The sequence below is a fragment of the Ctenocephalides felis genome, unplaced genomic scaffold (assembly GCF_003426905.1).
Source record: "Ctenocephalides felis isolate EL2017-DRISC unplaced genomic scaffold, ASM342690v1 CF-g0.4_SCAFFOLD_01859, whole genome shotgun sequence".
NCBI classification, from domain to species: domain Eukaryota; kingdom Metazoa; phylum Arthropoda; class Insecta; order Siphonaptera; family Pulicidae; genus Ctenocephalides; species Ctenocephalides felis.
The window spans coordinates 1-24,703 of record NW_020538013.1 but is presented as its reverse complement, the minus strand read 5'-3'; the positions used below and the strand labels follow the sequence as shown (position 1 = coordinate 24,703).

Below are 24,703 nucleotides of genomic sequence, written 5' to 3'. Positions count from 1 at the left end.
TATAAATTGATAGTAAATTATTAAATTTAGCGACAAGCGACTGAAAATGAAACAACTGACAAATATTTTACAATAATATAGAATTTGAAAATTGCATTGACTGTAAATAAACAATATCAGCTGCTGATGAAATAGTTAATCAATATTACTGTATTGATTAAAAACCTGTAACACTTATTTTACATAGGGTATTGTATCAGTATATAATTACAATTATATTCTCAAAACTATAAAGACCTCGATTTCAAAAAAAAAAATATATTTGGAGTATAAAAGATTAAACATTTTCTTAAGGGTTTTTCCTAAATTCCTTGTTTTTTTCGAAAAAAGAAGCTTTGAGAAATTGTATTTGAGACAAAACACAATACATCAGTACTTATTTTTAATTTACTTCGAAATTCATATTCTTCATAAAATGTGATTGTTATTTCCGGATGTGGCTTATTAAGTAGCTTTAAAAATATACCAAATATATTGTTTTTTAACTATACACCAGTTGTATTGTTTTTTAACTATACACCAGTTGTATTGTTTTTTAACTATATACCAGTTGCATAAATTTAACCACAGATTTAAAAAAATAATTCAAAAAAAAAATAAAAATCATAGATAAAAAAATCCGATTTGCAAATTTTATGTTTTCTCGACGTTTCAAGTCATTCTGAATCGAATGAGACCAAATTTGGAAAAAAGTGTGTGTGTGTAGGTGTGTGTGAACACATCTTTGACCTTAAATCGACGTTTTCTAAAAAACGGATGGATCGATTTAAAAAATTTAAAAGCCATTCGATGCATCTCGATGAGGACTAGCGGTTGGTTATATATTTTGCGCGGCGATCGGCCGAGCCGTTTCTATGTAATAGGCAAATGTTTCTATGTAAAAATGTTTCTATGTAATAGGCAAAATGTTTCGTTCACGTTAAACTGTTAATACAGTTAAAATAATAGGGGAGAGGAGCACTAAAAACATGGCATGTGGGCGCTGAGGACCCCAGCACCGGCCCTGTATATATATATGTGTATATATATATATATATATATATATATATATATATAATATATAATATATAAATGTATGTGTATATGAAATTTAATCGTCGGCCGTTTAAGATTTCGTCTTCATTACCGTTGCTAATATTCAGCTCACGCGCCTCCTCGTCGCGTCGCCGAACAAGACTTCGGTTCGGTTAGCAAAATGGATTTAGATTGCCTTAGAATCTCTTCGGCTTCATTGTAATAACATTGAAAACGTGCCAGGATTTGGCGAATTTTAATTTTAACCGCAATTTTAATTTTCATCGACACTTCACTACATGATCAGAATAATAAATGATATTAATGCATTGTGTCTTGTTGTAAGTTGATGGAGTAGGAGCAGCTTGTTGTTGCATAAACAAATTGTAATATTTAGAAGAAGAGACTTAATAAATCAATATCTTAATGACTCTAAATAAATACTAGTGGTGCATGTCAGATACTTCATAGAGATTTTAATAACAAGTAGGGGGACGGGTACGGTGGTACTACTTTTATTTTTGATCACCCATAATTTTTGTTAATTTACTAGTTAGCTAGGAGAATAGTAAATTAAATGGTAATTTGAACATTTGCTTACATGAAAAAACTAAAATACTGTCCTTAAAATAATTTAGTCATTAAATCAAATCACACTACAAAAAAGCAAGTGTCACAACCGTCCACACCCCAAGGACGGTTGTGACAGGCATAGAAAATAGGTTAAAACACTATAGCTATGAACACTAAAAATCTAACGACTTTTATTGCCAAAAATATGTAATATATCACAAAATAATCATTTAAACAAAACTTGTGAATGAAATATAACAATATAAAACAAATCATAATATTTTAAACAAATTCTTCTTTCTTGTATTAAATTTTCCTTTTTTTCTGTTTTGAATTTTGTCTTGTCTATTTTGTTTTGTCTATTCTTTCTATAATTTTTATTCTATTTTTCTTTATTCCGAAAAGGTCAAGACTCACAAGACAAGCCAAAAATTTCAAAATTCTCAAAAACCTCATTTTTTCAAAGTTTTCAAAAAAAAAATTACAACTTTATTAAAAAATGTAATTTTTGGTACGGATAGTTCTAGCAATTTGCACAATGCTATGTACAGCTAATTTTAGGCGATTTCATACAGAACTTTGAAATGTGTTACATGAAGTTTAATGAAAAAATTTGAGTTTTTTGTAATAATGCTTAAGTTTTTTGCTACTATTCTAAAAAATTAAAAATTCGATCTTCAGATATTATGAAAATGATATAAATATTTTCTTATTGATTATTATGATTTGGTCATTTCTCGAATCAAATTTCGGGCGTGCCGCTACGGTCGCTGCATTTTAACTTGGCGAAAAATGACGAAACGACATTTTTTCACGCCAAAAAAATTTGTTTTTTCAAAAACGACATATGCTCTTGTTCCATTTACATTCGAGTATTTTTTACATTTGTTATGAATTCATGCATAATGAACGAATTCAAATGAAGTGAAACAGGCGACAAGCACGATTTCGGACGCGTTTTTTCCACTTATGTAATTTTTGTTCTTAGTCTTTTTTTAGAAGCGTGATCAGTATGGATGTATTCTTTTTGGTATAATATATTTTATTAATTTGAAAATCGCAGTTATATATTTATATAAAAAAATCATTTTGCTAGTTTTTTCCTTTATTATGCAACCGGCAGCCCTATCCGATGAGGAATGTAGATTTTTCTAAATGTCACGTTGACGCCGTTGACACCTCTGAGTTGTTGGCTGCAAGCAAAAGTTATTGCTGGAATATTAGAATGTTAGAATGTTAACATTTGATCTTTTTATAGTTATAAACAAATAAAAAACATCAAATGTATTTCACAATGGGCGCAGTTGCATTGTCTAGACATTTTACATAATGAGATGTAATGAGAATTATAAATGAAGGAGAAGGACATATGGTTTGTAAACGGGATCACGAGGAATAATTATTTTTACTTGAGGTTTTTGAAGTTTTAACCAAGTTTTGGGTAATTGTAGTAGCACCTGCCATCAAAATTTAATACTTATACCATTTTTTATCAATTTTATTGATTACATTTTAAGTAATCGAAAAGCCTGCCTATTATTAGGCCATAAATGCCCAAAATTGTCAATCTGCTGGATAAGATAAATTTTTGTCTGATTTTTTTCATGATGGTTAATTAATCCTGTCACCCTGTTCATTCAATCTGCTGGATAGGATAGATTTTTGTCAGTCAATCTGCTGGATAGGATAGATTTCTGTAGGCCAATCTACTGGATAAGATAGATTTTTGTCAGTCAATCTGGTGGATAGGACAGATTTTTGAAAGCCAATCTGCTGGATAGGATATATTTCTGTAGATCAATCTGCTGGATAGGATAGATTTTTGAAAGTCAATCTGCTGGATAGGATAGATTTTTGTCAATCAATCTGCTGAATAGAATATATTTTGTCAGTCATTTTGCTGAATAGAATAGATTTTTGTCAGTCAATCTGCTCCATAGGACGAATTTTGTCAGTCAATCTGCTGGATAGGATAGATTTTTGTCTGATATTTCTCATGGTGGTTACAACCAATCTTGTTTCCCTATGTCGTCTTGATGTTCCGTTCTGGAACACCCTGTATCTATATTTTAGTTATAAAATAATTTCTTCCTTATCCAGTGGGAGTAGTAAATAAAAATGAATCAAGTTTTCAAGTAAGTTATAAACAGTTCAAGTTACTTTTAATTACAGCGATTAATTTTCAAATCATACATAGTAATATTTCTACACTTTAATCTAATGCCTTTATCAACTTAAATCTGGTTTTGCACAGCATGGTGCATCTTCTGCAACAAAATTGTCGCACAGAAATTTTGCAAACCAATTGCAGTAATTTCCTTCTGACTAGAACTACATTTTACTTTTTATAATAAAATGTGAAGAACATGCTGATTATTGACGACTTAGAAGGACACAATTAATGGCCAACAATCCTTGCTTGCAAAAACTTGGTTAGTTAAGCTCAAAGTTGGACGCAAAAAATACAAATCGAGTCCAGTTTTCCTTTCTTCCCACAATTACAACCTTTAGTGATTGTCGTCTTTACCAAGTACTTCTTCACTTGGTAACTTGCTGGTCTATTCTATTTTTAGTATCACATCTCGAAACTTTTGAAGTAATTTTTGTCAACCTTTCTTCAAGTCCATATCTCTGATCTATACAGAGCCATACTCAAAATATTATCATTTCATCAGTTTCTTCCTCAAGACTTTCCATAGTTTGCTCGTCAGTAGCGTACTTTTTTCATAAAGGATGCCCTGATTTTTCTACCTAATCTTTAAAAATATTATCTATAAATATACGATATACGATTTTTTATCTATAAATATAGATAAAAAATCTATAAATGAATTAAATCTATAAATATAGATAAAAAATTAACTATATACATTTTGTTAGAGATATTATATATTTCTAACTAGATTTTACCAACTTAAAAATAATCCGAATTATCCTTAGTCTATTATCCTTCGATTCCCGTTAAATATTGTGTTATTAGGACATTGATTTATGCCAGAAAAGTCGGCTATCAAAAGCGTATTTTTATTCAAAATTCTCTCAATTATCAAAAACGAAAGCAAAAAGGAACCTCAAAATAAAATCAAACATACTGTTATGCGACCTCTATTAAAAAAATCTCGGCAAGGAAATAATTTTACAAGCCAAAAAATCGTGAATGGTCAGAAGGTAAAATGTTTAAGATAATTATGGGCTTGTAATAACTGAGGGAAAGGAAAATTGGGTTAAATATTGATATTTGGCAATAAAAATTAGGAGGTATTAGGATAAAGTTGTTTCTTGGAAACTACTTATGGACCAAGTTGGATGGTGGTGTTTAATGGTTAACCGTATGGTTGTATTCTATATTTAAATATAATTTTATAATAATTATTGTCTTGGTTTATAATTGACATTGTAATGCATAATAATAGTTGTTACCTTATTAGTTTTAAAATACGAAATCTATTACCCACAATATTACTTAATTGACTTATAGGAGTTGACTTTTGGATTAAATAATTGGAATATTGAAGCGAAGGAATAGTTTATATTTTTGTCAGAAAATTTGTATTGCTAATGTTATGTCAATATGTTCAAGCCATTCTGAATCGTTTGAAATGAGTCAAAATTTTACTATTCTTAGACGTTTTCTTAAAAAAGGCTGCACCAATTTTTTATAACTAATTCATGATATTTGTTATAAAGATTCTGAAGAAAAAGTTTATATTTTCGCCAAAAAATCTGAATTGCTAATATTATGTTTTCTTGATGTTTCAAATCATTTTGAATCGTTGATACCAAAATTGAAAAAATGTGTGTATGACTGCAAGAGTGAATGTGAGCCAAAATTTTACTATTCTTGGACGTTTTCTCAAAAAAAGCTGCACTTTTTTGTAATTAATTCATGTTATTTGTTATAAAGATTTTGAAGAAGAAGTTTATATCTGAATTGCTAATGTTATGTTTTCTCGACGTTTCAAGTCATTCTGAATTGTTTGACACCAAAATTGAAAAAAAAATGAATTGAAAAATTGTGTATGAGCTAAATTTTTACCATTTTTCGATGTTTTCTCGAAAAAGGCTGCACCAATTTTTTGTAATTAATTCATGATATTTGTTATAAAGATTTTGATGAAACTTTGGATGATAGTAGAGTTCAAGGTTTTAACGAGTATCTTAGAATATTATAGGCCTACGACAAGTAATTATCAAAAAAATCATCAAAATTTGGAATAATGAGCAAGATTTCAAAATTGTATCTTGACAATGTTACATCACAATTCTTGTTGATTATGTAAATTATATGGAAGTGTTGGTTACTTGTCTCAAGGCAAAATGCCTCATACACCTATTTTCGTTAGGATTCTCAAAATACACCACGCCCTGGCGTCTTAGTGTTTGCAAATCGAGGATGTCTCGTACATTATCAAAATAATTAAATACCAAAAAATACTTTAATTTTGTTAAAAATATATTATTACCAATTGATCCTTTCAAACCGGCCTCAATTAATTATTTAACTCGAAACCATTTGTTTTTATTCCCGTATAATAATATTTATAATTTAATAACATACCGTCAGTTACCAAACATCAGAATTATTAATACGCAACGCATCAATTATCTCACGCATAATGGCTGGAAGGCTTAAAACTATCAAATTTACATAAAAATGTAAAAGTTCGTATTCTTTCATCTTCCGAATTCGACATTTTTTATATCGATTTTGTGTAATTATCGAATTAAACGATATTAAATCAATACATTGACGCCCCGTCGACGCTGGCTACCTCGCATCGGGGACCATCAAACCAGTTTGGGGAAAAAGATGTGGATGCATTTAAAAAAAATGTCGATTTTTAAGGCATCGATGAGATAAACTGTATCATTAGGCTGGGTGACCATGATTTTTATTGGGTTTCAAATGTTGTCCTTTGTTTTTGACTGCACACACATTAGAAACCTCACGTTTCAGTATTTGTTTGAAAGGAAAAATTGATAAAGGATTACAAGAAGAATTAAATTTCAAATATTTGATATTGACACACAAACAAGTTCCAACTTCGATCGCGATCCTGTCAGCTCGCGATCAAGCAGTATCATTAGACTTGAAGTTAAAAGCCACACGTTTTAGTTTTCGTTTGAAAGGGAAAATTGATTAAGGATTGTTAGAATTAAACAACAAATAATTAATACTAAAGCACAAACTTCTCTCAGCTTTGACTGCAACTTCTGTCAACTCGATACCAAGCAGTGTGGTACCAAAATTACACTTGAGGTTATAGATCTCTAATATAATCTGAAATAGAAATTGACTTTTTGGGTATTATTGCATATATGATATGAAGCCATTAGGTATACCACAAAGGTCCAAATTAACTTTATGTATTTACACTGTCTGAACTAAATAAATTACATCATAGCATCATATATATATATATATATATATATATATATATATATATATATATATATATATATATTATCGATCTACTTATAAATATCGATTTTATGCTTCTGTCAACGCTCTCTGCGTGTTAGTATAATTTTTTTAAACTATGCTTCGGAATAAAATTAACATTTATATGCAAATGACAGCGTGAAATGGCTGTTATGAAATTTATACTGTCTATTAGTATGTGTTTAAAATTATTATAGTTATTTGAATAAACTATCTTTTTATTATTACTATGAGAAAAAAGTGCGAGTCGAACTCGTTCTCTCAATGTAAAAAATAGGAAATGAGAAAATAATGTACTTGCGATTTGTATAAGATGAATGTGTGTTATTTGTTGTTTTAGTTAATTTGTTTTTTATTTAATGATGTTGCTATTTTGCACATTCATCATTTTGATATTTAATAAATTTATCTTGTTTGTATTAAATATTACATTTTTATTAATAATCGATGCACTTTTATGACGATTTATACTCTTTAATTTAATGTTTTTTGAATTATTCAAATCGGTTGATCCGTGTTCCCGAAATCGTCGTCGAAAATTTGTATCCGCACACACACAAACACACACACACATACATCCATTTTTTCTAAGGTATGCGAAAATATTCAGAAACCTTTGAAACGTAAAAATATATAAAAATTTTTATTTTCGATTTTTTTGCGATTACTATAACTTGCCCTACGGGAAGTGAATTAACTCTTTTGCTACGAGTGTCGTCCATGGACGACATCTCTTTCAGTCATTTAAGATTAAATTAGGTAAGAATCTCGGAATTCGAGCTACTCAGCTATAAGTCTGTAAATACTTTTATATTGACATCTTAAAGTTGTCTCAAAGCCTACATATGGTAGAGTGTCAATACCATATGTAGGTTTTGAGACAATTTTGGGTGTCAATATACAAGCATTTACGGACTTACAGCTGGGTATCTCGAATTTCGAGGTAAACTTACTATGATGACTGGACTAATGTATGTGACATGCTATATGTACGACTGTCGTCCATGGACGACATCTATGTAGAACTATTGTCCATGGACGATATGTTATGTTTGTCTTTGCTTCAAGATTTATCACTATGAGTTAAGCTTGTGAGAATTCTAGGTTTTATTTTAATTTTTAGTTCAATAGAAGCGTAATGTAATTTTAATACATTTTCATTGATAATGATAAGAATATTTTAAAATTGTGTCTAGCCAGTTTAGTGGCGCTACTAAAGCACATGCTGTTCCGTACAGCAGCGACACTCCTGTGGAAAGCTCTCTTGTAGCGAAAGAGTTAATTTGTAACTATCCATAAAAGTATTATCTTGTAAAAAAATAAAATATACTAATTCTTTTTTTTTTCTTTTCTAGGTAGAGCGGAGCCTCCTCCGTTGGGTCTCGCGGCCCCATGTGCGGGCTGCGACAAACCGATCCTGGACAAATTCCTCCTGAACGTTCTCGAACGAGGTTGGCACGCCAGTTGTGTGAGGTGTTGTGACTGTTTGCAACCTCTGACGGACAAGTGCTTCTCCAGGGAAGCGAAACTGTTCTGTCGGAACGACTTCTTTAGGTAATAACAAAAATTAAAATAATACTTCATACCATTATCTAATATGTCCTTTACCATTCTTTACCCAGGCGATACGGTACGAAATGCAGTGGATGCGGTCAAGGAATCGCTCCTTCGGACCTGGTCAGGAAACCTAGGGACAAGGTCTTCCATCTGAACTGCTTCACGTGTCTTGTTTGCCGCAAACAATTGTCGACGGGCGAACAATTGTATGTTCTCGATGACAATAAGTTTGTTTGCAAGGACGATTATCTGACGGGAAAGGCGAACGCGGTTGCGGCTGCTGGTAAGGACAATTTATTTAAAAGAAATTGAAAATGATAAATGGGGGAAAAGTTGGTTGGATGGGTTTACTATCAGCACTACTATGAATTTCGGGAGCAGATAAAATGATTGTGTTATGTTACCGATCTCTTTTGTTGAATAATCCTATAAGTGGGTGGTAACGAACTTTGTCTTAACTTCTAAAATCTATCCTCAAAATGGCACAAACTTCGACAAGACTACCGAAGATACATGTCTGTGATAAAATGACAATAAACGATTATATTCAGAAATAAAATCCATAAAGCAAAATGAATTTATGAATGTGCTATGATTTTGTATCCTCTAAATCAGTGGTCGGAAACCTGGGTAAATTACCTCAAATGGTATAAATAGGGAATTTTATCGGGTAAAATCTAAGTACTTTTGATCGATATTTACTATATTTGCTATGTAGTCGTCTTTATGGGGATAATAATCTTTGCCATATGAGTAATATCAACTTAGACAAATATATTTTGGGTTAATGACCAAAAAAGTTTCCTGACCGCCGCTCTAGATAAGTAAGAATGTTGTAGGCCCTCAATAGTCAAATATATCTCAAACAAAATTTTTAACCTATGGTTTATAAAATACCCGGAAACAATGTATCCAACTTAAAATCAGTTTCTTAAATCCAGATCTTCTTACGATTAGCAAAAACATCAAAGTATAGGAACTAAAAATCGTACACAGCTTAGAAGAGAGAGATCAAACTTTAACAAAAACAGAAGAATAACAATAACACAGTTTTGCAAAACGGTCTTGAACCGGTATTCGGTATCCGTGAATGTTTTTATAGCATTTTATATTCTGTACGATTTTTTTTTTCGAACTCAACTCACGCATGACAAGTCATCACCTCGCTCCGATAATCTTTTTCTGTGGTGACGGAGAAAAATATACCTATATAAAATATGTACATTTATATATATATATATATATATATATACAAGTATTAATTTTTTATTGTGTCAATGTCGTGCCGATATATTTTTCCTCATCACTGATTTTAGAACACTTTGGCTGTTTGTACATTTTGTACAGCGGTAGGCATTTTGTTATTTTAAGCTGAATGACTGACGTACTTGAGCCTATACCAGGTTTGGCAAACTCTAAATGTACCGTGAGCCACATAATAATGGGAGGAAACCTCAAAGCTGGCCAAAGAGCTCAGTGCGGTAAATTTTAGTATCTATTTATCAGATCAGGAATATGGGCTACTAAGAAATACGATGGAAATTGTTTGAAAAATTATAAAAGATAAAGTGGATTGATGAAGACATAGATGAAGAACATTTTGCTGCAATTATTAAATGAGCAGGAAAATTGATTGAACATATATTGCGAAAATAATGCCTGCTACTTCTATATTTCCATACAAATAAATAACTAACAAGGCTGAATAAATTTTTCACAATTGGAACGTAGGATGCAAAATGATTTTAAAAACAGACTGGGGTAAAAATCTATCGGACACTGATCATAAAGGTTGTTTTAAATAAGGGCGGGGCACAAAGGTCAAATTCGACTTTTAGCAACTATACTGTGAAAACCAAATCAACTACATCAGTATTCATAACACTTATCAAATAAACTTCAGTAAAATTCTAGTTCATCATTATAGAAATATGTTGTTTTACTATTTTTATAGATTGTGTAATCTGTCTCTTTTTACCCAATAGGTAGGGTTAAAAGGAACAGCTAGAGGGCAAGAAGATCTAATATTTGTTTTAAAATTTTAAAGGGGTTTTTACGAAATTGTAGAAACATCATTTAATTAATCCAATGTGGTTTAATTGCTAGGAACAACACAAAATTTAGTAAAAAAATATATTGTTAAACAAAATAAACAAAAATATTTATCAACTCTTACTGCCATCATAATTCTTGATTTGTTAGATATTTCTATATCATAATCAGACTTATGGATTTTGGAAATACAATTGTTATAAACAAGATAAATGCAACTTTTGTTTGCGATACCAAATTCATGGGTACATTTTTGAGAAAAATCACGCTGTCCAAAACCTTCGCCTGAAATTTTATCAGAAGTATTTATTATCAGAGTTAGAATAACAATTTATTTAATTTATCTTCTGTAAATTTACTGTTTCAACTCGCTTCACAATTTTATTTACTGTTACTTGTCTTCACTATAACAACTGTTAGGTATTTTGGATCTTTTACCATCACTGCTTTTACCTCTAGGACCGCACTCCTGGCAAAGCAGGATTATCCCCGTATCGATATCAATGGCACAACACAATACAAAGGGGTCCCTTTACCCTTGATAAAAAAATACAGGAATTAATCTACAGGGCACATTATATGATACCTCCAATACTAGAGGTAAGGCGGAGGCTTAAAAGACCCAAACAGTTTGGCACAAACCCAAAATAAAAGTGTTGTTTATAAGTAGCGGTTGGATAAACATTAGCGATTAGAAAAAAAGTTGCACGGATAAAAGGGAGAAAGGTATCGTTGTGGAAAAAATAACAAGAGGCGAAATTTTATCTGAATTTAATTTGTTACTTGTATGGTAGGGTTAGGAATTTAACGACATTTTAAGGAAAACATTTGTCATTTTTTATGGATACAAGAAAACTTGGATTTATCTTATTGTTAGCTAATTTACTGTGAAGTAAATTCAATCTGTTTGACAACCTTCAATCGATCGAGGTTTCATGTCCTAAATGAAAATCACCTTAGGCCTCAATTTATAAAATAGTTAGGTTAATATAGTATTATATTGATGCGGGTTTGAATAAAATAAAAGAAGAAAGAAATTATGATAGAAATTATTATAGCATCTAATGTCGAAATAGAATATAAAAATCATTTTTTTTAAAAGTACGTTTCGAGAATCATATGCGTCTCATCATTCAGCTAAAAATATGCTATATTAATAATGAGAAAAATTTAATAAAATCCTAATAATATTTCTATTATATTCTAATTTTAATAATCAAAAATTCAATTTATACCAACCAGGAGAAGAAGCACAAATACATTTATATTGAAAAAAAATAGAGATTTGAAACCGTTAAAATAAAACTAGTTTTTTTTTAATATAATTGAATTAGAGTTGAACAGATAATAACAGTAATATGTGAGAAAAAATAAGATTAATACAATTTAAATTTATTCGATAATAATAATGCAAACCGAAATTTCATGATAGACTAATTATATTGTATATTATATTAATTATATTGCCTGTCAATAATGACACACCCGCACACTTCTGCATGCAGGACAGTAGCTATTATGCAGGACAGTAAATATATGTCTAATCGAAATAAAAAAAATATTTTATTATCGTTTAAGATTCTATTGAAAAACGTCTGATACCTACTACTTACCCCAGTTACAAAAAGGCCCTAGCTCCCCTAGAGTCAGAAAATATTGAGAAACCAAATTTTTTTTTGCTATAATTCGAAAATGACTTCACCAATATTCATATTTTGAAATTAATTTATAAAAACTCAATAAATTATTTGTATTTATTAGTTTTGCATAGTGATCGGTCGAACAGTCTCTTTGCGTAAGAAAATTCTAAAGTGATTTCAAAAATGTAGAAATCGATATTTGTTGTGAATTATGTCGATGAGTTTTTTTGTAAAGATCTGCTGAACAGTTTTTTTGTAACTGTACGAGATTTTTTTTATAAAGTGTTTTGATAATTAAAATATTCGATGGGAAAACGATTAAAGTTGGTTATAACTTAATAATTACTAATCAGTCGAGCAGTTTCTTTGCTTTCAATAACTAATTTAAAAAAAAGATCAAGGTTTGTGTAAAAAAATTCAGAACTGATTTAAAAAAATTGAAACCGTTTAGGAGATGATATTTGTTATTAGTAGTGCCTATTACTTTTTTGTTAAGATATGCTGGACAGTTTCTTTGTAAGACAATTTGAAAAATATATAATTTATTACATCTCAATACATGAGTTACATTTATAAACTGTGCATAATGATCAGCCTAGCAGTTTCTTTATTAACTTAAAATTCAACTTAAAAAAATGACAACTTTTTCGTAAAAAAATCCTGAACATATTTTAAAAATTCAGAAATCGCTCAAAAAATATTAGCTGTAAATTATGGTGACAAAGTTTTTGGTAAAGATCTTCGTTACTATGAAGGTTTAGAAATATATGACTCTGGAATTTTGTTGATTAATTTTTAGTAAAGGTGGAACAAGCAGTTTCTTCGTATTTAACACTTGGCACAATTTTACATTTTCTACAAGATTTTTAACAACAATTTCTAACAACATGGTTTTTATATGTCATGATTCTTTTTCTCATATATCAGGAAGTTCAGGCAACTTGCCTTAGGTCACACCTAGTTCATTGTAACTACTTTTAATTGTTCCTAAAAAATCAGAACAGCCGAACACAAAAATATTTCATTTCCTCGATATTTCTTTCTCCTCATGCAGATTTCTGGTTGTTTTTTTTCTGGCGACTTTTGAAGTTGTTGATTTTTGCTTGACTTACTTCGCAACAATACATACTTAAATAGATCCTATGTTTGAAATCTGCGAACTTTTATAATATTTTGTACAACAAAACGGTCGATCCCGATTTTTTTTGCATATTGTTAACTCGAAAGAATCTTCCACTGGATGCCACGGATTAACGTGATTTCTTTGAAAACTCGAAGTCCAACATAGCGCACCGGTTCTTAGGAATACTTTTGACAGGAATGACGTTCTGACCTGGATTTAATCTCCTGTATACCTTTCAAAGAATATTCTCTAGATTTGGAATATTATTCATTTTTCTTGGAAAATTGTCCGCGGTGGTTAAAAAATATGAATATTCATGTAACCGCTGAATGAATATTGCACTTCTAGTTTAAACTCTCAATATATTTGCAATTCAATACAGCTTGTACACATCATATACAAGGGCTTTGCAAAATGTGAATTAAATAGTAACTCTCCTGATAAAAAATGGAAATAACCTTATCATTATTTATAAAAAATTATTTAATAAGTAAATAGTTAAAATTATATAGTTATCAATAAAATATTGTGAATTTTATATCGAATGGAAAAACAACTACTGAGTTGTTTTTTTCAACATGCCTTTGTAGTATACAATGTCCCTTTTCGGCCGACTATTGTAAATTCATCAAATTTATTGAATGTCCTTATCTGGACAGTTGTAAATAAAAGAGATAATAAATAAAAAAAATAGTAACTAAGAAAGAGCATTTAAAATTTTTTGAGTTCATGAATATCGAATGATAATTTGTAGAGTTTACTCAAAACCAAAAAAAATAGTAAAAATGAAAAGTGAACAAAAGTAATAAAAGTAAAAAATGTAATAATAAATATAATAATTATACAATATTTTTTAAAATATAAGAGGTAAATGTAATATTACTGCTGGTGTATCATTTGTAGACAATTTTATATATCGAAATATGCAATGGGCCCTCCAAATTTTATAAAAAATTATTTTAACACTCCTAAAATAAAAATACTTCGAGAAAATTTTTAAACTTTTCGAGTGAAGTTTTAACTTCTCGAAGGAGAGGTTTATGTTTTCATCAAAAATTCGATTCGCTAATTTTATGTTTTCTCGACGTTTCAAGCCATTCTGAATCGAATGAGACCAAATTTGGAAAAAGTATCTGTGTGTGCGTGCGTATATAAATTGACGTTTTCTCAAAAACGGCTGGACCGATTACAAAAATTTAAAAGCCGTTCGATGTGTCTCGATGAATTCTAGTGATTATTAATTTTGCGCGACGATCAGTCAAGCCGTTTCTTTGTAAAGTCAAAAAAATTTCAATTCAAAAACCGTTCGAAAGATATTCTTTGGGAATCGTGCTGATTAGTTTTGGTAAAGATCGGCCAGGCATTTTTCTTGTAATAAAGTTTTAAACAAATGATTTTCATTTTGATGGTCTTATAGATCATACTAAAATATTCCGGCACACGACAAGTCGTTTAATTTTAAAAATTCGTCAAAGTTTGCAAAAATTGGTATCGTTTTTTGGCGTTTGCCAAAATTAGAACTTTCATCGACGTTTGCTGAAAAACGCCTGAACCGATTTCAAAAAACTGAAAGCCAATCGATGTATTTCGATGTGGATTATCTTCTCAGTTTTGTGCGCCGATCGGCTGAGCAGAAAAGTGAAAAATTTTTCGTCCACGTTTAAGCTCTCAATTCTAAATCGATTTTAAAAAGTCAAAAAATGTTCGAAAGATATTGGTTGGGAATGATACTGATCAGTTTTAGGTAAAAATCTGCCGGGCCGTTTTCTTGAAATTAACAGTTGAAAATTTTTTTTGCCGATTTTTATGAACCTTTTTTGGCAATAGATATCATATCATTATAAAACTAGTTTGAGAAAATATTATAGCCAAAATTGTGGCATTATCAACTCATTTGAAACTAATAATCATTTGTCATTATCAACAAATTTAAAATAATAAGCACGTGTTTGTGTAATATAATTACAGTTAATTTAGATGTGTTTGAGAAAATTCTATTCGAAATCGTAATGTTTAGATTTAATTGAAAGCGATAACTTTATTTTTGAAATAAACAGTTGAAAATATTATATAAATATCTAAATCATAATATATTTTGGGAAGTTCATGCAACTTGCCTTAAGGCTAAATGCTATTTTCAACTAGTTAAATTTTTTATTTGGTGTATTCCAAAAGTCTGTTCAGTCTGCTCATTTGCTGAGTTTCAATTTAATTTTTAACTTCCACGGTAGAGTTTGATATTTAACGGCATTTTAAGAAACACATATATATATATATATATATGTATATAATGTATAAATTTCCTCGACATTCGCTCCGAGTGCAAACACTAGTTTCCCGTCCCCGTGTTCCGCTAGAGTCACTCCCATATTCGATAAAACAAATATCACTCATTCAGCGCAAAGATGTTATCTGCGGCAGGTAGGTACACGCCGCGCCGCGATTGGTCGCTCGCCCGACACAGGTGAACGGCTGACGAATCCAAGGAGAGGAATGTGACACCCTGACACCGCTGCGCACTTTACGTGCGACGAAAATAAATTCGACTCGGGTGAAATGTTTGAGAAATCAAAGTGGGTACCCAAGATAGAGGATAGAGGATAGAGCCAATGACGTCTTTGCCTGAGGACACGTGGGGAAAATATTTTTTGTTATTAAACTAGTGGTGTATGGCAAACAAATCTTGTAAACTAGTGGTACATGGCATCGTACTCTCGTCTTGAGACAAATTGCTGAAACTTCCCGTACCAGAAACAAAAATTTTCGAAAAAACTTAAACTTTTTTTACTTTAAAAAAAAAATTACATTTAGAATTTGTTCGGACGTATTACTAAATCACTTCTGAATTTTTGAAATCGGTGTAATCGATTTCTTTTTTTATTTCAAATGAATATTTTATTATATTGGCCATGAAGCGGCAATCTTCATGGCATTGAGCTTTTACACGGGATGGTTGCTAACCCTGGAGAAAAGAGGGTAGCGGAGATTTGGATTGGAAAGTCCGCCTAACAACATATGTAAAAAATAATCAATAAATATATCTTCTTTAATTATAACAAATCATTAGTGTAAATAGAACTGCAACTTTACGTGCGACGAAAATAAATTCGACTTGGGTGAAATGTTACAGAAATGAAAGTGGGTACCCAAGATAGAGGATAGAGGATAGAGCCAATGACGTCTTTGCCTGAGGGCACGTGGGGAAAATTTTTTTCGTTATACAACTATTGGTGTATGGCAAACAAATTTTGTGAACTAGTGGTGCATGGCATCTTGCCTTAAGGCAAATTTTAAAAAAAAACTTTCTACTTTTTCAAAAAAATATTTTTTTTACATTTTGAATTTGTTCGGACAATTTTCTATTTTATTATGTTGTCCATAAAACGGCAATCTTTATGGCATTGAGCTTTTACACGGGATGGTTGCTATCCCTAGAGAAAGGGTAGCGGAGATTTGAATAGGACTTATTTTTCTCACTTCTAAAACTAAAGTCCGCCAAACAACATTTGTAATAAATAAGCAATAAATATATCTTATTTAATTATAACAAATCATTAATGTAATTAGAACTGCAACAAATGCATAAATTATACCAACAAATCAGTGTTTAATACAGTCCACAGCAACCAGGGTTAAATTATAACCCAGTAACCTGAATCATCGAAGAAGAGATAACAAATTCCATAAATACGCTCATACAGAATTATTTTGGAAATTTTGAATTTTTTTTAATCAAGCTTCATAGCTGTTTTAGAGTCAAAATATCGAAGCGCGCAAGCGCCGCTTTGTAGTCTAACGTGCAAACAATGGTACGGAACCCATAGAAATGTACACAACATTTGTACTTACTATTAAAATCTCTATAAAATCTGATAATTTGATGTGGATATGTCTAATGATCATTTTTGACCACAAAATGGCATTTTACTTTTTTTATTGGATCTCCGGAAACGCTGTACCTACCTTCCCAATAATTTCAAAAGTTGTTTATTTCGTCAATACAACTCAAATGTTTTTTGAATCATTCAAATCGGACGCTCTGTTTTCTCAAAATCTCATATACCATATTTGTCACTTTTTGCCCCGTATCTTCGAAACGGCTAGGCCTGCCTTTGCCAAAAACTTATTAGCGCGTCTTCTTATCAATAGGAATCGAATGTTTTTTGAATCATTTAAATCGGTTGATCCATGTTCTCGAAATCGTTGACGAAAAAATCTATCCGCACAAACATACACACACGCACACACACATTCATTTTTTCTAAGGTATGCCAAAATGTTCAGAAATTTTTGGAACGTAAGGATATACAAAACTTAAAGATTACTATAACTTACCCTACGGTAAATTAACTAGATTTTTCCGTTTTAGAAGCAAATATTTTTTAAAATTATTGTCAATGAAATACCATAGCTAAAACCAAGGGCGGTTTTATTTCACATTAGTGTAATTGTTCGGACGTATTTTCGTTTTATTATATTGGCCATGAAGGTGACAACCTTCAGGGCATTAAGCTTTACACGGAATGGTTGCTACCCCTGGTAGAGGGGGTAGAGGAGTGTTTTAATTGAACTAGTTGTTCACTTCTAAAAGTAAAGTCCGCTTAACAACATGTAAATAACCAATAAAAATAAATATATCTTCTTTAATTAAACTAATCAAACAAGTCCAATGTCTTATTTTTAGTTTTACGAAATAATAGCTACATTATTCAACCGATGCAAAATGCAAATTTTATCAGTTCATTTTTTACAAAAATTACACTGTGTATAACCTTGATCTGGAATTTTGTCAGAAATATTCATCAGTAGAATTAGAATAACTATTAATTTAATTTATATATTGTAAAACTGATTTTTAACTTAATTTCCTTTTTTAACTATTTTTTGTTATTACACCTTTGTCAGTTGTTTCTTATTACCTCACTCACATGTAAGCTTTCATAGTGGTTATATAAAAAAAACTGTTGAATATAACTTAAAATTAACAATACCTGTTATAAAATAATTGAATAACGTATACTTAAAATTTTTAATAAAGTTTCTTAAACTAAACAACAGTGCTCACTACCAAAAATCTAACAAGAAAAGAAAATGCTTTTGTTATGGATTTTCAAACATTGCCGATTGCAATGTCTTCAGAATGAAAATGATAGCTGATTACACATCTTTTTTCTCCTACTTTCAAATATTGTTGTTAAAAAATTCCTAACCTGACTTGTTTTTGAGATCTTGGTGGTGGACATTTTTACTCGGACCTTTAAACATCTACTCTCTCTCTATATATATATACATATATATATATATCCGCCTCTCGCCTGATATTTCTCCATATCTTCATATGTTCGTAATTTTATCATATTTTTTTCTCTCTCGCGTCAATCTTTTACCATTTAACGCGGAGACGTCTATATACCGATTCCTGACAAGTGTCCGCCGATGCGTGAAGAACAAAAAGGCCGAAATCGAAAAACAAAATAAATATTTATACATATTTATCTTTCTACATGTAATAAAATGACGTGTCGAGGAGATGTTACATGAATCCATGACACATTGTGTTTGTTTCGCGAAATATGTGAACGATGGATAAATTGTTTTCGCGCAGACGGATGGATATTTTAGAATATTCTTGGAAATGACGGTGGGATAGGTAAAAGACGATTGACGGTTTTGGTATTCAAAGAAATAAATTTACTATCTATATACGAGAAGGAGGTATCACAAAAAATCTAATATAGATCAAGAAGTTTTCTAGTAGGTTCATTCTGGAATAAGCTCGCTTTGCTATGTCAAATAATTGTATGGAATAGATCGAATGGAATAAATCGGTTTTCAAGTTTTTTTTTATTCACTTGATACTATATGTACTACTGTCTAGTTAAGGATATTTAGCAAATTCGTTGATTTACAATCGTCAGCCGTATTCCAAGTAATTTGAACATTTGATCTTTATCCAAGTTCGTAGCTTCTAAACATCAATGGACCAATTCTTGGATAACATATCTATATTATTATATATTATGTTACCAGTCTTCAGTGGTACTATAACATGTTCCAAATAAGCGTACGTTCAGATTAGATATTCCCGGTGCATTTATTTTATTGTGAAAAATCTTGATTTCTTGATGTTTGCTTTCCATGTATTGGTAGTCAAGAAATTGTATTGCTTAGGCACATATGATTTTCGGATACTAGGGATCAAAATAAGATTACTTTGATGAAGAAACCATACCTCTAAAATGAATTTGATGTCCCGTGCATTGACCTAAAAATAAGAGTTAAAATTTCAAAAATTCTATTTTGAGTGTTTGTTCAAAATTTATTTTATTTAACCCTTATCTTTGGGTCAATGCACGGGACATCACAATTTATTTTAGACGTATGGTTTCTTCAACAATGTACCTTATTTTGTTTTATTTTATTTTAATCTCTAGAGTCTGAAAATCATATGTGCCTAAGTGATCTTAAAATCGACCCGCCCTAGTATGTACATTAAAACACCATCCATGACGATAATATAAAATGAAACAAACAGAAAATTAAATATATGTAAATATATACAGTGGTTAAAAACGTTAGCTAGCACAAACTACTCTGACAGCTCGATATCAAGAAGTATGATATCAAATTTTCACTTGAGCTCAGAGATCTCAATACACTTTAGTACATTTTTTAAGGAGTCGACCGATTTAAAAAAAAAATTCATTCAGAGTTCAATGAAAGTTATAATTTTTCAAAACACAATAACCGAAAATGATTACAATATTACCAAAGCCTTAGATTGCACTTAGAAGCTCATAATTTTCAAACACCTAGAGATAATTTTTTTTCAATTTTTTTTCAGCACAGTTAAGGTCAAAGCTATCATCCGGTTTCGTCTTGACGTTGAGTCCTGGGACATTCTGTATATATATATATATATATATATATATATATATATACATATATACATATATATATATATGTGTGTGTGTGTGTACATATGAAAGTTTTTGTTATCCTTCTCGATGTGTGCCAAGTGACCCGGAAAACAGAATTGACACATGACGTCATAATCCTTCGAGGTCCTTTTTTCGCCAGACAACAAACAACGTTTGTCGCTCCGTCAACGCATCGTCTCATACGATTATTTCTTGTTTGCGTTTTTATTGTTTAATATCTTCCTTTAAAATTTCTGTTTTATTTTTTTTAACACTCGCCTCGCTTTTTACTCTTGTCAAATTTTATAAGACTCTCCTGCATACATGACTGGGTCTTGTTGCGATTTGCGATGCGAATTCGTCGAAAATGTGTAATAATTGGGATAAAATGGTAAATTCAATTTGTTTTTAAACATTGTTTATTGGCAGATTTTATTATGCAATTATTTAGGAACTAAAAGATGATGAGTTGAAACCTTTTTATAAATAGGATAGAGCGGGGCTTAAAGGTCTGCTAGTACAAAAGTCCACTACAGGTGTCTCAAAAACAAATAAAGTTAGGAATTGTTTAATAACAATATTTAAAAGTAGAGGGCAAATGATGTGTAACCAGCCATCGCCTCACATCAGGCAATGTCGCTATCAGGAAATAATCGTTCATGTTTGAAAATACATGACAAAAGTATTTTTTCGTTTTATTGGTTGTGAGCACTATTGTTTAGTTTACGAGACTTTAATAAAAATTTTAATTATAAGGTGTTTCATAAGATATTTTGTTAATTCTAAGTTAGATTCAAGAGTTTTCTTATATAACCTTTATAAAAGCTTACACCAGAGCGGGATGAAAAGGACCAACTGAACCATTAACCTGCCAAAGGCGTTAACAATGTAAATAGTGATCAAAAATGTAAATTGAGTAAATGAAACCAATTTTACAAGAGATAAATTATATAACAAATTATTTTTCTGCTGATGAATATTTCTGACAAAATACCAAATCAAGGTTATATACAATGTTATTATTGTTAAAATGTGCCCATGAAATTTATATTTTGCATTGGTTGAATAATGTAGCTATTATTTCGTAAAACCCCACTAAAATTAAAAGTAAGACATTGGATTTGTTTGACCCCTGGATGTACCATTTTACCCTGCCTAATGGGGTAAAAAGGGACAGATGACAAAATTTTAGAAAAATAGCGAAGAAACACATTAGGAGTTAACTAAGAATTTTATAGAATATAGATTGGTAGTTGTTTGTTTGATACATGTTATGTGTTGTGATGTAGTTTATTGGATTTAGACAGTAAAATTTCTTAAAGTCAAATTTGTGCCCGTCTCTACACTATCAAACTGGATTGAAATCCCACAGCTTTAACCACTAATGTACGGGATAAAATGTAAAACATGTTCAAAATACGAAATAGTTTCTATTATAACTATAATGCGGCTTAAGTGTGAAAACGTCTAAAATTTAGCGACCGATTCTGCCGCATAACAGAAAAATGTTATGGCAAGGCCATGATACGCTCCAACTTCCATACATTATGCTACTGAATCATACTGAGTACTGTCAAAATGTCATGTGTTTGTTGTGAATTTAGGCGTTTTACACATAAACTGCAACGTCACTCGTATGTTATGAAGCTGGGTCAGAAAGACCCTGTTATCTAAGATAGTTTTTTGACATTTGTGCAGTTTTTAGGTTAGGTTGTCTATCTGAAAATTGAGAAAAATGCTTGACTGCACAGCAACCACATGGTTTTTGATAATATTTAGTATGGAAAGTTCTTTATAATAACCTTGCCATAACATTGGTCTGTTATGCGGCAGAATCGGTCCCTTAATCCACTTATGAAAAATACTTAGTAAATTTTTTATTGCTAAAATTGATATACAAAGATATTTAAGATTTTCCATTTTACTAGCATATGTGTGTCATACATACCAAAATTCAAACTATATTTCCTTGAAGTATGAAATTGCTTTTTCAATCACGTCCGCTGTTTCATAATAAAATACAATAGATTTAGTTTTAATTTTTCTGTTTTTAACACTCATACCCGGCGAGATGTAAATTATTAATAGTTTTCTAATAATATCGATTTGTGGCTGAGAATACAATATACAACAATACAAAACACGATACTTCATATGTTTTGCCTATTATTCATCAGACATATGTGTATATAAATATATATGTATATATATATATATATATATATATATATATATATATATACATATATCCATTTTATAAGTCTATTATTTTCATATTTCTTTTACCCGTGACCACGGGGGGGCACTCCGGCACAAAAGCGAGCCGAACTTTTCGGATCGCCGGCGTTATAGAAAAATTTTAGAAAAAAAATGATAATTTTTTTAAGATTCAGAATAAACAAAAAAATATTGTTTAATGGTGATCGCGCGGTCAGCTTGAATAATTTTTTTAGAGGTCTTGAGACCCCATGCCGAACTGCGATCTGTCATATATGGTCTGATGTATGTGAATTATGGTTTGGGGCTTCGAATTTGCAGTATTTATTAATGGTCTTATGAAATATGTGCAGGAATTAATAATTGCTGTTTTGTAAATGTTTAGTTTAGTGCGAATTGAGGATAAATAATTTTGTTTTGATATAAATATTTTTTTAATCAATAATAATTACTAGTAAAATACTCGGATCTTATATAAAAAATTAATATCTGTAAATATGTTACTCTGGTGTTGATATTACAAAATATTACAATTTTAACATATTTTATATCCGCTGGCAGAATTTACAAAGCCGAATTAAAATAAAATAACGAAAACTATAAATAAAATAATATCTGAATAGATATGAGTTAAAAAATGGTTTATTTTTAGTTTTTTATGTCTTAGAAGCACCTGTTTCGCCAATTTTTAAATCTCTTGTAGTTTCTACACAAACACATGATTTTTTAAATTAACCTTTTATAATACCTCTTATTTTAATCGCGTTATCGATGGTGAACAGAATAATTTTTAGAAATTGATTGCATGCCCTTAATCAATTAGTTAATACATTCGACTACTAATTGCAAGTTTAATGTAATAATAAATGGTAGTCTACTGTTTTATTCATTTTTATGAATTTTTCTTCTTAAACTTCTGCCTCCACATTTCCTGGTCCTGTTCTTTGGCTTTCAGTTCCCTGTATTTTCTCTTCTCGCGTAAGTGGTCAATCATCTGCATTTTTCTTCCCAATATTTCCAGTTCTTATGTTTTAAAGTATATTGTAAATTTTAAACATACATTTTCATTGTATTAATATAATCAGCATTACTATCCATAATGTTAATAAATTTTTGCACTTGAGATGACCAGAAAGTCAGATGACCAGAACCATTAAGTCGAAGTCTGTGCTAAATATATTACCCACAAATGATAATACTGAATTGAATACTTCATAATATTTTAACCCATTCCACTCGTACATTGTTAAAGTAACACGTATTATGTCGCCGAAGCGGCGGCCTGCGAGTGGAAAGGGTTAAAGTTTTGGATAAATTTGATGAATGTCTTATAGTATACCAGTTTGCACTAAAATGCTTTTAGGTAATCTAAAACATCATAGTTTTGTAAAAAATATTTTTTTTAGTTTAAAGTTAGTTTTTGTATAAGATTTGGATCAATATGTGGATCAACTTAAAAATTATAACTTTATTATGTTTAGAGGCCAAAATCTTTAATGAATCTTCTAGTCTATTTACCAAATAATTCTCAAAAATTTTGGATAAGTATTTTTCAAAAGTACATCATTTTAAAATCGCATAAATAAATACTTGTTTAAGCAACTTTTTTTGTTTTTCAATTTTTCGTTGTCTACCTCATTTGCATTCTGCATGAACTAACTTTCTGAGTAGTTTTCTGAGTAGTTAGTCTAGTGGTAAGGTCTTGGCCTTGCAACCACAAGGTTTCAAGTTCAAATCCTGCTTTGCTTACTACTTGATATCCTAGCAAAGGTTGGATATCAGTTTTCACTTATTAAAATAGATCAAAAGATGTTACAAAAGTGAAAAAAAATCATTCTGGGCAGTGCTGCGAAGAAAGTTGTTCCAAATAATTTTCTTCTAATAGTGTAGTTTCTTCTAATAGTGTAGTTATTTCTAACCTGTACAAACTATAAAAACAAGGTTTAAATGTCTTTATAGAATAGACCAACTGTAATTTAAATGAAAAAATACATATTTTGTTCAAATTTATTTGACTTGGGAGTTTTTTACATGACGTTCAGATCAAAAACTAACCTAGTACAATGTGAAGCTTAGCCAAATTCTTTTGAGATTTCTGACACTAATTACCAATCAAAATCAAATATCATTATTGGTTTATGAAACTTATCATCTTTTATAAAAC

At 30.5% G+C, this 24,703-nt stretch overlaps 1 protein-coding gene across 1 annotated transcript; it reads left to right on the top strand.

Annotated features, from left to right (window-relative positions):
- Positions 1-8,010: 8,010 nt before the first annotated feature.
- On the top strand, positions 8,011-8,870 carry LOC113374495 (LIM/homeobox protein Lhx5-like; the record flags this gene model as incomplete). The annotated part of the gene is made up of 3 exons (XM_026614523.1): positions 8,011-8,080; positions 8,386-8,584; positions 8,653-8,870. Coding segments are annotated over exons 1-3 (487 nt in total), but the record flags the coding sequence as incomplete, so codon positions are not given.
- Positions 8,871-24,703: the final 15,833 nt, after the last annotated feature.